At 38.7% G+C, this 13,334-nt stretch overlaps 1 protein-coding gene across 6 annotated transcripts in view; it reads right to left on the reverse strand.

The window, feature by feature from the left end:
• Positions 1-606: 606 nt before the first annotated feature.
• Ctns (lysosomal cystine transporter cystinosin) overlaps positions 607-13,334 on the reverse strand; it is a 58,432-nt gene continuing 45,704 nt past the window's right edge. For 4 of the 6 annotated variants that reach the window (XM_074095610.1, XM_074095611.1, XM_074095609.1 and 1 more), the window contains 4 exons: positions 12,470-12,640; positions 11,543-11,763; positions 9,504-9,620; positions 8,051-9,169 (listed from right to left, as the gene is read on the reverse strand). In XM_074095610.1, the coding sequence (XP_073951711.1) occupies positions 9,127-9,169; positions 9,504-9,620; positions 11,543-11,763; positions 12,470-12,640 (552 nt within the window). In that variant the 3' untranslated portion in view covers positions 8,051-9,126. Of the gene's footprint in view, positions 3,427-8,050; positions 9,170-9,503; positions 9,621-11,542; positions 11,764-12,469; positions 12,641-13,334 lie in introns of those variants that run through there. The other 2 variants (XM_074095613.1, XM_074095615.1) reach the window with 2 other exon arrangements.

The following is a 13,334-nucleotide window of genomic DNA, read 5'->3' on the forward strand; positions in this document are numbered from 1 at the left end:
CACCGGCCATACTGAAGCTTAACACCCGGAACAGAGTGAGCTCCAGGGATTATTGTACACGCCTCACATACAGTAAAATCAGAATGAACAGAATGAGTAGAATGTATTTAGTTTTTGTTGCTTAGATACAGTTTTCTAGAAAACCAGCTGTTGTCCGCGACTTCGTCTGAAACTATCCTATTTCCTGGAGCTCAAACTCTCTCCATAGCAAATTTCGTAACGAATAGGTAGGTACTTTAAACGTGAAAGCATAACAAACACTAATCATTTTCGCATTTATAATATTGGTACTTAAGGTCACAGTTGAAAAGCGCGGCGCTCCCCACCCTCATTTCATAATAGACTAGGTACCTACTCGGAAATTTGTGGACCACGCGACGTTCACTCGTTGACCACGCGAGGTCCACTCGTTGTCAACGCGGCGTCCACCCGTGGACCAACTGTCGACAACGAGTGGACGCCGAAAGTCGAGGCGGTGCTGGTCGGGTGCCGGGGGGCTCTAATGAACTGTGACCTTGATGCCTAAAAAATTGCAAGCAGTTTTGTGGGTGCACCTATTCTATTAGATATTACAAATGCAAGGCCCAGTTTCAACTTGCAAGTTGCATTACATTGCGCTGCTAGATTGACTACTACATGCTCGTTGGCTTAACGGCCTCTCAATGTAATGCAACTTGCACGATTTTTCTTGCTAGTCTAACCGGCTTTAAAAATGAGAAATAACAATACTGAACTTGAGTATGCATTAGATTAGAAAAATACCCCAGAGATTTCGCTTGTTATATTAGGTACTGACGGTACTGTCTTATTTTCAAATGGCCTGGAAAACTTATAATTAATAAACGATCGTCTATATTCGACGATGATTAGCTATCTATCATATCAACAATAATAATTTGTTACAATAATTCTTAAAGTACATACTGGGTTTATGTAAATTCGTTTACCACTAGCATAGTTTTAGAATATATACATATGCGTTATTAAGAAAATATTAAGAAAATACAAAATATCCATAGAACTAAAAATACTATTAAATTAAAATATCTAAAACTAAAACTTTAATTAAAAAAGAGAGGTGGGCCTCTTGGCATGGTACCCATCACGTAGGCAGCATTCCCGCGTTGAACTGCGAATGTATTTTTTTTTTATACAGTATAGGCTTGCGTTTGGCCACAATCACGCCTGATGGAAAGCGAGGATGAGGCCTACGATGGAGCACGCTTGCCTAGTAAATGCTCATGAATGTATGAATTAAATATTTTCATTTTAAAACTAGACCTGATTTTTTCGGCTTCTGACCGATTATAATGATAATGAAAATGAATTATATATTGAAATTACAAGTTATTACAAGTTTGATTGAAGATTGATTACAAGTTAGAACAATAGTACGGAACCCTACACGTAATCCGATACGCACTTGTCCGATTTTTGATACGATGTTAATTTTTAGTACATCTCGTATGAGGGTTGTTATGACAGGCAAGTTGGCATTAGAAACGTGAGGTCAGTTTGACAGCTTTGACATTTGTGTCACGTTTGAGATTGGTCAAATAACTAAACGAGACAAACGCTAGCAAGATTATAACGTGTGACGTTCACGATACTAACGCCATCTAGCGATATTTCGCCTCTCAAAATACGAAGATGCGAAATGTAAATCTAATACGTTAATAAGTTTCAGACAAAATGCAAACCACAAGTGTGGTTTACGGTTGTGACCGTTACACTCACAAGGGAGTCACATATCTCTGCAGCTGATTGTACCTAAATACTTAAATTAAACATTTATGATGGTAATTTTGCTAGTTACACAAACTCATAGCCTTACCACAAAACACCACGTCTTATACATGTATAATTGTATATTCTAAACCATGTTAACGATTGTCTATGTTTTTGTGGTAATAAAGTTAAAGCCTGAGTGAGGTACATAATACAAACACCGTATAAATATTGACTTACCTACACTTACTTATTTATACGTACAATACCTTGGTAAATATTAGTAACTTGATTTTATTGTTTAGGTGGTTACAATGTAGATATACACTTAAAATAAATTAGACTTAATAAAATAAAATTGCAGCCTTTGTTGCTTAGAAAACCACAGAAAAGTATTATTTTGAAACAGTGCAAAATGCGAGTAGGTACTCTGGTTTTTAGCCGAATCCAAAAAGGAGGTTATCAATTCGGTTGTTATTACATACATACATATATAAAATCACGCCTCTTTCCCAACGGGGTAGGCAGAGACGGTTGTTATTAGCTTGGTTTTTATTTGTTATAGTACAGTGCCATATATTTCTCCAGATGATCGTGTAAGTTAGAATTCAGCCAAGCGAATACAACAGAATATTGACACAAAGAGATACAGTTCGAAAATTATACCAATCTTAGAAATATATCGACCAAATATTACGAACAAATGAATTCTCGTTGCAGTAAAATTATTATGACAGTTATATGCTAAGTTGGGTAGCAAACACAGCGACATCTTTTAGGTCTTATAGGTATAACTAGTACAATTTGTTTCCTAACTAATGGACATTCATGCTGAGACGACAAACGTTAAAGCTCTTCACTTAATTTACAAATGCAGAAAACTGGAACGTTATCTTATAAACTTAACTTAATAATACAAGAGGACAAAACTCGCCGGTAATTGTTTTCACGTTCATATCACTTTGAGAAGGAGTGCTCCTAATCAGACTTTTTATTTGTCTATCACGAGCTCCCTCGTCACAGCTGGTATCACTGACATCAGATAATAATACTTTTCCTGTCAATTAAAGCACTGATCTCCATATCACCACCACTTGAACACTATCATAACACTTCATTGCACCACGATAACTTCGACAACTAGGGTACTTGAGTTTTTTCGGAATGCAGTTCTAAGATCACTGTTTATCACATCACAGAGTAAAATTGTTCTTATAAAACTAAATATAACTTATGCATCACTAGCCATTTTAATTATCCGTCTTTTTCACACTTTTCAACGCCACTGCACCACAGGTATGAGTTTTTCATCAACCAATAGAAACGCTTCATTTACACGTCCTTCCACAGCACATCTCTGGTGGAAACAGCTGAGCGGAGCGAGGCGAGGCAAATGAAGCGTTTATTTTGGTTAATGAAAAATACATTCCTCGCAACACCTCCTCGCACATTATTGGTGAAGTTGCTTAAAACATTTTCATATTTAAACGCAGAGATTCCCGCTTTACCTACACACAAGTTTATCGATACTACTAACAAACTCCACTAGCCTAACTTGGGAAAGCAGCTTATTGTCAATCGCCTGGTGCCGGTGGTCCCTGGTAAGAGGATTCAGGAGGCCATTCTTCGCCTGCTTGGTTTTCCATGTCGTCTTCCTTGTCCGAAGAAGTTCCGGGTAGCAGGATGTAACGCGCCTCTCTGCGGAAAGAAGGGATGAGTCAATGACACTGTTTTCAAGTCAAATGTACGTAGCCGTCCCGCGGTTGGGAAACGGCCTAAAAGTGGACATAGCTTTCGGTGACCTTCTGCGTACAAGCGGACACGGTCACCGTTTGCAGCGCACGCTGTTTTTGCTTTTTTTCCATTGTCATTTTGTTAAGAAAAATATGATTTAGTTTATTTAAAATGTGATTTAGTTTAAAATGAAAGGTTTTTAATTTCTTTATTTAATATTTTTTGATGCTCCGGTGAAGAGTTGTTCCTGATTCGTCGTAATCCTGTTTCGTCGGATTCTTGATTCGTCGGATTCCTGATTCGTCGGATTTTGAATATCAAATGAAACTATGCAATTACCGTGACTACTTTTATATTTAATATTTAAAACGAATCTTCCTTTCTGATAAATACTAGTTTACTGCATGATAGATTTATTAATATATAGATCATTCCGATGAAACAAGAATACGACGAATCAGGAATGCGACGAAACAGGAATACGACAAATCAGGAACAATTCCTGTGAATGGTAGCTTAAAAGTGTATTTGGAATGGCTAGTTATTTAGAATAGCTTTCATTTAAAAGCCATATTTTTACAATAAAAAACCCTCCCCATGTTTTACAGTTAGGACGAATCTAATGCTATCTCATATTGTTGAAAGCCTTCCAGTCGTTTAGGCTAGGCTTTATTTCATAGCTTGCGGTATATTTTATACTAGCTTATGCCCGCGACTTCGTCTGCGCGGATCTAGGTTATCGCGCGGTAGCGCCCTCTACCAGAATAAAAGGTATCCTATGTTGATCCTACCTATATACGAAATTTCATCAAAATCGGTTCAGTGCTTTAGACATGAAAGCGTGACAGACAGACACACAGACTTTCACATTTATAATATAAAAGTAGGGATAAGTCACCGGCTGACAAGCAAAACTCACTTAAATTTCTGTCACTGCTCTTCAAAAAGTCGTATCTAGTTAGTAATTTCATACTGAGATACGAGCTTTGTTGTAACTACCTATGTATTTGGTACTTAGTGACTTTTTGCTTGTCACCCGACGAAATAGAACCCATATCATACCTAATACCTACTCCGTAAGATTAGAAAGAAAATAGCGTAATAAAAAATATCGATATAGTCAACTAAGTCAAATATGGACTTTCGAGTACGTGTTGTCGAGTGCATGATCTGCGACGTAAACAGACTATTTTTTACAAGTTTGACTTGTACTTGAACTAGGCGATACTGGTACACATAAGGCTAATGAACCTTAAGTAATTTGATATAAAATATAAATATTATTCATCTTGTTTGTCACGATTCCACAATAAGTTAGTGTACCTACCTGCCTCTAAATACTTAGTTTGTGACATTGTTATTGATATCAAGCTAACTAAGGTGCTAGCGGCTATCACTATCTTATCTTGACATTTAAAGCACACAACAACAACAACAACAACAACATCGCAACAGAATCGTCGGTTTCAAGACGCCGTATTGTCTAACAAGCGAGCGCTCGTGATCGCTTTTACCTATACCACCCCTTTTTACCCCTATAGCCGCGTATCCACTAGAGGCACCGCGGGCCGAGCGGCTGCGTCGCTCCGAGGCCACGCAAATGGAAACGCTGCCTCAACCAGCGGGGCTACTACGTAATTCAAAACTCGAAGTTCATGTCATTCCGTCCCTCTGACACTTACACTATTTAATATGAGAGTAAGAGGGACGGTACGATACGAACTTCGATTTTCGAATTTCGGAGTAGGCCCTCTGAGGTGCGCCGTGACACGAGGCTAAAGCCACGCCGCGTGTCGCAACGCGTGGGAGTGCAATCGGTTACATACATTTCGTATGAACGTGGTTACATTAGCACAGCCCCGCGTGTCGCCGAGCGAGCTGACGCCACGCAGACCGCTCGATTCCGATCGGCGTGGGCTAGGTGGTAGGGGAAGAGACGCGTTGGCTCGCTCCGCGCTAGTATAATCACCACGTGGCTACGCGCATTCATACAAATTAGTCAGCACGCGCGGCGACACGATACTGTAGTATATTCACAGCCCGTTGAGTCAGGCAGCGTTGCGACACGCGGCGTGGCTCTAATATAACCCCGGCTTAATTGCCGCAAGCCGAGCCATATTTTGTCGGTTTTTTTGCCGTGCTCATAGGAGCCGTGCATTTGATGGAGACGGGCGTGTCTGGCTCAAGTGACACGTTGCGGATCAAGAGGAGGCCTGTCTCAGAACGAGAAGCCTCAAACTGAGGCTGTTTGTTTCAAGTCGAGGCAGCAGGGCCTGAGGCTGCTCTAATGGATACGCGGCTTATCTTATACCATGTAACAGACAGAAATAGTAAGGGCTGTAACATTCAAACGATTTATCACGCAAGTTGGGATGCGACGATTTGAACAGTTTTATAAAATCTACCTATTACTTACGTATTCAACAAATTCAAGAAACAGCACGACTGATGAGATATTGTTTGCATTGTTCTCTCTATCACCAAACCGCTCACTGTTCTCAATATCCTTACTGTTTCCATTCCACGGGAGATGCGCTAGGAGAGAATTCTTTTACTATACAAATTTCAATTATCGTCTCGCCTCGCCAGTGGAAAAACACCTTTATCTTCCCTAAGCCATATTGTCTTATGCGCGACGCTCCCGATCACATACCATATCTTTATATCCTTATCCAATACTGCTTAACAAAAAGAAATAGAGAAGTAGTGCCATTGGATTCCATGAGTTTGATATTGGCAGCTGGGTCTTAATAATATAGTGCAATTTGGAGCGAGCAGCTCGCAAAGTGTTTCACTTATCATCATCCCAGCCTATATACGTCCCACTGCTGGGCACAGGCCTCCTCTCAGAACAAGAGGGATTGGCCCATAGTTCCCACGCGAGCCCAGTGCGGATAGGAACTTCGCACGCACCATTGAATCGCTTCGCAGGTTTGTGCAGGTTTCCTCACGACCTTCACGATTTCAAACTCAGAGGTGCGAGCCGGGGTTCCAACCCACGACCCTCTGCTTGAGAGGCGACAGGTCAAACCACTAGGCCACCACGGCTTCTTCCCACCACGGTTTCATTTATAGTTCAATGTAATACCTACCCTACTTTCTTCCATACAGCCCAGGCATAACTGCATACGACTGTCAGCGCGGCAAGCGATATACCTACTAATACCTGTCTGTATGGCTTGAAAAGCCGTGGTTTCCTATTGGTTGAAACTCAAACTCACATGTCTGAGTTTTTCGAAATTCACAATATATGGTCATAAGTGAACTGAACTGAGGGCTTGTTACATGCACTGCCTAGCTAGTAATTTTAACTTATTTAACACCTGATCCGGGATATAACAGTGCGAACACTGCTAGTTGGCGGTAAGTTAACACCCACCTCCCATAAACGGAACGGGCTCAGCAGGGACTCAGTTTACCTTGCAGCGATCAACTTTATGAAGGAAGTACTTCCATGCAGCCAACGGCTGTACGTTAAACTGAGTCCGTGCGGAGTCTGCTCCGCTTGCAGATTCGCATAGTACGTTTCCTCCGCTCATTATACCTAGGTACTCACTTACCTTTTTAGTAAACTTTTTTTTAGCTTAACGGGTAAGATGTCGGCAGCTATTCGTTCTTTCCTTCTACTTCCTGTATTTTTCTGTGTATTGGATACGTGTTAATAAATATTACTCTCTCTTTAACCGGACGGACCCTACACGGGGTCCTATACCGCCAGCTTACTTTCCCCAATTTGCAGTTGTCGCTCAATATTTATCTTTCCTAATAAGTAAATTACTAGTAAATATCAGGCCATAGTGTCGTGCGTTTTAAACGATTAAGATTTCAGATTTTTTTACTTGTATGACTTTAACAGAAACGGTCTATATTGGGTCCAAGATGTACTGTTTACTGACTAAAGACTCAGATCGATCAATTGCATAATGAATATATTTCATAACATAAACATATAAATTTCTGCATTCACATGTATAGGTACTTTACTGTCATGCTACCAATAGCCGAACGAGGCCGTATTGTCAAACACGCGGGCGCTCACGATCGCATTCTTCGTCTCTTTCTACCTTCATCCCATACCGTGTGGCAGAAAGAAGTAGTGAAAACGACTGTGATACCGAGTGCCTAATAATAGAGTGCCAATAAGGCCTCTGGATTCTTGATTTGTCGAAGACCTTGCCAGAGACTGCTTGATGTAAGAAACATGATCCTATTCTAAAAGAAATAGCATTTCTACGATTTATAACAATAAGGTTAGTATTCTAACAATTCTAATAGTGTGTCATTTAAATTATTAACTTTCTCTTATTAAGTGTATCAGCGTATATTAAGGTAAATTAGCTATTTTTATCCCCATCTTCCACTGCAAGCGGAGCTAACTCCGTACGGAATCCATCTAACTTGCGGAGTTTCCCTCGTTTCCGCTCGTTACCGTTTTCCAGTGGAAGGCGGGCATTATAACTGACTGTTTCTATAGCAATGGCCACTTTACTATATAAACAAGCAGTTGTCAATTTATTATAGCTAAAGCATGTACCAGTAAGATGTATTGCCTAGTTGTAATGTTCGGGGGCTGAATTAAAACACAGCAAAGTCAAAATTCGTTTATTAATTAAAATCAAACTTACAACGTAAATTAATTATATCTGAACCCATGAGTGCCAAAAGAGACTAAAAATTAACGTTCACTTAAAATTAATGCCTCACTCATCAAAAGCACTCTACGCTAAACAGATAAAGCTAACTCCAAATATGTCAGTGGGAAAAGGGAGGGAGGGAGTTTCGCTGAAAATATAATCTGAGTCGGGTAATCAAAAATGCAATTAGAAACGTACACATTTTAATATAAAATGCGACAATATAAAATCACAGATCTAATCGAACGGAACTACCGCCGAGTAACATTTAACTACACATTTTAATATCAATTTAAAATTCCGATCCTGTAATAAAAACTACAGGGCAAAATCCAGTCTAGAAATCATAAAAAAACATGTCAATTATATTTATGTTTCCAAATGGTCCTTTATTCAATTTGTCAATTTTAATAGGCTTAATTTCGGAAACTGAAATGGGAGTGAAATATCTTATGAGCACAAAGTATTTTTATGCTGACCATTTTTTAGGTACATGACAATAGAGAAAAAAAATGAGAATATGGTATTGCGATACAGCTTATTACCACAATTCATTATTCTAATTATTACCACAGTACTAGAAGGGCTTAATGAACAACAAAGTCTGCGCATTTTATAGAAATCAAAAATAATTATTCATTTTGTTCACCTAATTTTTAGCTTCTGTATCGATTTAAGCTATTGTGCAAAGAAATGTAGTCTAAGATGTTTCCATTATATTTACTGTCAATAAATTATGCCAACTTTTTTTATTTTCAAATCTATTTTGGATGGAACTGATAGTTCAGATTAATATGCACCTAGCTTTCCATTTTCTTCTTGCAAGACATTGAAGCAAGAGTTAGTTATATAATTTTCTTTTTTCGTTTCAATTATTGCATATCTGTCAACATTATTAACTTTTCGATTTATTCAAAATAGGTATTCAAAGAATAATCTGAAATATAGGACGGCGTAAGGATTATTATCGTTTATATAACCGTTATTGCACTTATCATTGTTGCATTGAGTAGCGCTCCTCTCTTCAGTATCACGCTTTACCATTGAGATCGTATTTCTTTTCATCGGCATTCCTAAAAAACAAACACAACATTTAAAAAACAAGAAAACAAAAAAACGGTGACCAGACATGTGAGCAATCAAGAATAAATTCCGTAATCAAAATCGGATGTTCAAAATTAATCCAAATTTCACTATAAAACATTTTTTTTATTCGACTGGATGGCAAACGAGCAAGCTACATAACTACTTTTAGCTTTAAAATTGTGTGTGCTCAAATATCTAGTCAAGTTTTATGTTTAAAGTACAAAACGAGAAAGAGCTTATCTCTATGTTAGTAAGATAAAGAGAGACAGGACATAATATTAAGTCCAGGGATACCGACTAATATACAAGCCTGATACATACCAATTGTCGATCAACAAAAAGTATTCCCTCCCGTCACCACTCCTCGTTTCCTCGTCTTGACTCGACTCCTCACTACTGTTACTGTTACCGTCAACTACCATAAATTCCTTGTCTCTTCTGAAAATGTCAACCACAAACATATTTCCTTTAGATTTTTTTAGATAAATTACCCGTTAAAAAATATCCCCATTCGTATCCGTTAAAAGCGAAGCTTGGTGCTTGATGTACGATATGATCGTGTTCCCGGAAAAATAATGTTTATGATTTTGTTCATTCAAATGACAAACAATATTTTTCTTGAGTGATTTTGATTTGTGTAGTGATCCTTGTTGATTGTTGTATGAACAAATCTTCTGCGTTTTGATGCCAGATCCGATCCTTGTTTGTTTTCTGTCCGTTCGTTTAGTTTTCAGTGTCGTGTTGTTCAGTTTCATTCATCTCTGTGTCTACTTGTAGTATTTTTGTACTGTTGAATTTCTATTCCATTTCATGTGTCCAGTTTTCCTTTCATGACGGTGAATTTGCTCCCTCAGTATAAATATTGCTGGGCAGGCATTAACATTGCGAAAGAATTTATTCTCATATATGGATTGGATATTTAAAATTTAAAAAGGTACACACGCGTTCATATAACGCTTCTGTACATCTTTTTGGAAAAGGTTGAAAATAAATCCTTTATTATGTGAAATTTTTAAATCCCTTGTTATGTGAAAGTAGAATGGTGTTAGTTAAAGAACAGTGTGTTAATGAAGCTACTTATAGCTATGTTAGTCCGTCACCAACCAAAGAAAAGTGGACGAAATTATCTGAATCGTGAAAAAGTGCAGATAATTTAACCACTTTTATGTTTAAAAAGCTAATGAATGAGTAAATATTAAAGAAGTTGCCAGGTTGCTCTACAAGATTTTTGTGTTCATATAATTTGCTGTTGGATTCAACTGTAGGCAAGCTAAATGCTGGTTGACCGTTTTAAACAATAACTGCTATCATGACATCAATTGTTTGCTTCAATAATGTGCTATTATTGTCTCTGCCTCGCCAGTGTGTGCGTGTGTCTTTGATTCCACTTAGCGGCCATCCTCCAATAGGGAATATGCAAGCATTTTTTTTTATTCAAATATATCCTTATTGTTTGACAAACCAAGTCGTGGGGATTTTTTTTATATATCTTTGGAAGATATTAACGTTTAAGCGATATTTACCATTTTGTTCTACACGCACCGGCAAATTATATTTAGTTTATTTTAGCATTAGAAAGAGGGTAACAAATCTTGATGAGTAATTTTATTAAAAATACAAAGTACTTATTACTTTTGAAACCACAATGTAAGTGACCATAATAATTAATGTCCTTAATAGAATAGGTGCGACTTGCTGCGAATTATTTTCAAAAAGTGTTTTTCAATAAAAATACACGTCCAAATCGTTTATCTTCTTTCTAATTTTAAATTAAACGAAGTATGTATAAACAAAGCTTACTGGTGGGCAAGGACAATAATAATTGGATTAAAGATCTTTTTATGCATTCCGACAATTATGTCAGTTCCCGTATGAAACTGTAAGAGCGTTTTCACATTATCCGATCCGATATCGGTATCGGTCGACAATACGATATCGGGGCAAGTAAAATGTATGAAGTATGTACCTTTCTTTTACATTGTCCGGCCCGATATCGGATATCGGAGCCGACACCGATATGTTCACGGCACCATCGGGCGCCCGTGGGCTGTCGCACGATAAAGTTTGTTTGTGTTCTATGCATGTATCTAAATTGTCTATGTGTGCGCAGAGCCCGATGCGTGGCGGCCATTTTGAGCCGGCCGTATCGGAACGATTTTGTCGGAAATATGTGAATCAACACATGGTGTCGGCTATCGGATGTCGTCTATCGTCGTCCGATACCGATATCGGATCGGATAATGTGAAAACGCTCTAAGCTTATGAAACCTAACATGAAACCCTACTAGCTAATTAACCGCACAGTCCAGTACTTAAAATAATACAACCTGACAACTCCCAATAAAGAAAACAACACAAACCTGTAGAACACATAGTGCTGGAGCATGAAGAAGATATCGAAGACCAAAGAGAACAGCCCCAAGCCGAACTTGGTCGCGTCACCGAAGAAGGAGACCCAGTCGTTGTAGTTATAAGCGTTGAGGGTCATCTGAAGGATGGAGAGCAACCCGCCGATGAAGTCCAGGAAGATGTTGCCGATGCTCCAGCCCACTGTGGACTTGCGCTTGTAGTTCATGTACGCCTGAAAATTTAAACAAGTAGTTTTTAACAGACTTCAGAAAAGAAGGTTCTCAATGCGACTTGTGCATATGTAGATATAGCCGCAGGGGATTGGCCAAAACAGAGATTTGAACAAATTTCTAAGGGATATAACAAAATCTGTCATTAAATGATCAACTTCTTGAATCTGTTTAGTGAAATGACGAAATCAGCTAAAAAAAAACACGTTTTTTCATTTCACCAGATTTGTTTAGTGATTTGATAAAATCCCTGAACCACATCAGTGAGTTGAAAAATAAAACCTAATTTATTAAAGAATATGAAATACAACGCGATATCGTGTTTCATAGTAACATTTATTGCTTCTGATCTACTCTACACTATCAGTATCCAAATAGGAATAGGTAATATAAGTTTTATTCTTCAAAACTACCGGGTTCGATTCCCGAACGGAGTACAAGTTTTTTATAAATGTCTGAATGCAGTTTTATTCTTGTTACTAAATTCGATGAAATGGTTCCTAAAAACACATCCTTGTATGTCTTATAGTTTCAGATTTTCCCATACTGACCGATCTAAATGTTACACCTTGTATTATATAGCGTCGGTGGTACTGCTATACCGCGTAACTAGCTTTTTCCATAAGGTATAATTTCCAATGTACTAACACTAACAGTACTAACATTGTTGTTGATACTGACCGACAACAGGTCAAGATTATGACATACCTGCGGCACATATTTGATGAACGTGATGGCGAGTTTAATGTAGCTGCAGTAGTACAGAAAGTCCAGCCACGCGATAGTGCCCGCGCCCACGAGACTCGCCGAAACCACAACTACCAGGCAGAACACGCTGAGTATACCGCGACCGGTCATGGAAACACGCTGGTCTTCACGCTGCAAAAACCAGGATAATACGTTATACCACGTTTACACGCTTGCAAGTATTCCGGACAGGCCAGCATGGCAGACGTGGACCTCGGCGTGAGCTCATAAGCGACACTAAACCCGAGCCAACGTGTACACGTCGCAAGCGCTTGCCGCAAGCTTCCAAAGACTACAGCAAGCTTCCTTAGATCTGTGTTCAAAAACAGACACTGGTCCGGATCGGCCGCAAGCTCTGGCAAGTTCAGGCAAGCCTGTTGAAACGCCCCCGTTTACACGCTTGTGCTTGTGAAAGCTTGTCGAAGCATGGCAAGCGTGTAAATGCACCATTACAATACAATACAATGTCAATGACTCTTTATTGTACAATAGTAAGCGATACAGAAAATAGATACACAGAGAAGAATACTACAATATAATTAATTATTATTTTTCTCAGTTTTTTTTTTTAATTTATGTGCAAAATTACTTTTAAAATTTTACCACGAGCTCTACGGTGAAGGAAAACATCGTGAGGAAACCTGGCCAAACCAGCAATGCAATTCAATGGTGTGTGTGAAGTTCCCAATTCGCACTGAGCGCGCGTGGGAACTACGGCCCAACGGTCATTTGAGCGTTGCAACCGCCTCATTTCCCTGGTCACATTTTCTACGAATTGGCTGTAGATTTTGATGTCGTTTTCGATTATTTGTTAGTTCCTGTATTT

Source organism: Choristoneura fumiferana, chromosome 12, assembly GCF_025370935.1.
Source record: "Choristoneura fumiferana chromosome 12, NRCan_CFum_1, whole genome shotgun sequence".
Taxonomy (NCBI): Eukaryota; Metazoa; Arthropoda; class Insecta; order Lepidoptera; family Tortricidae; genus Choristoneura; species Choristoneura fumiferana.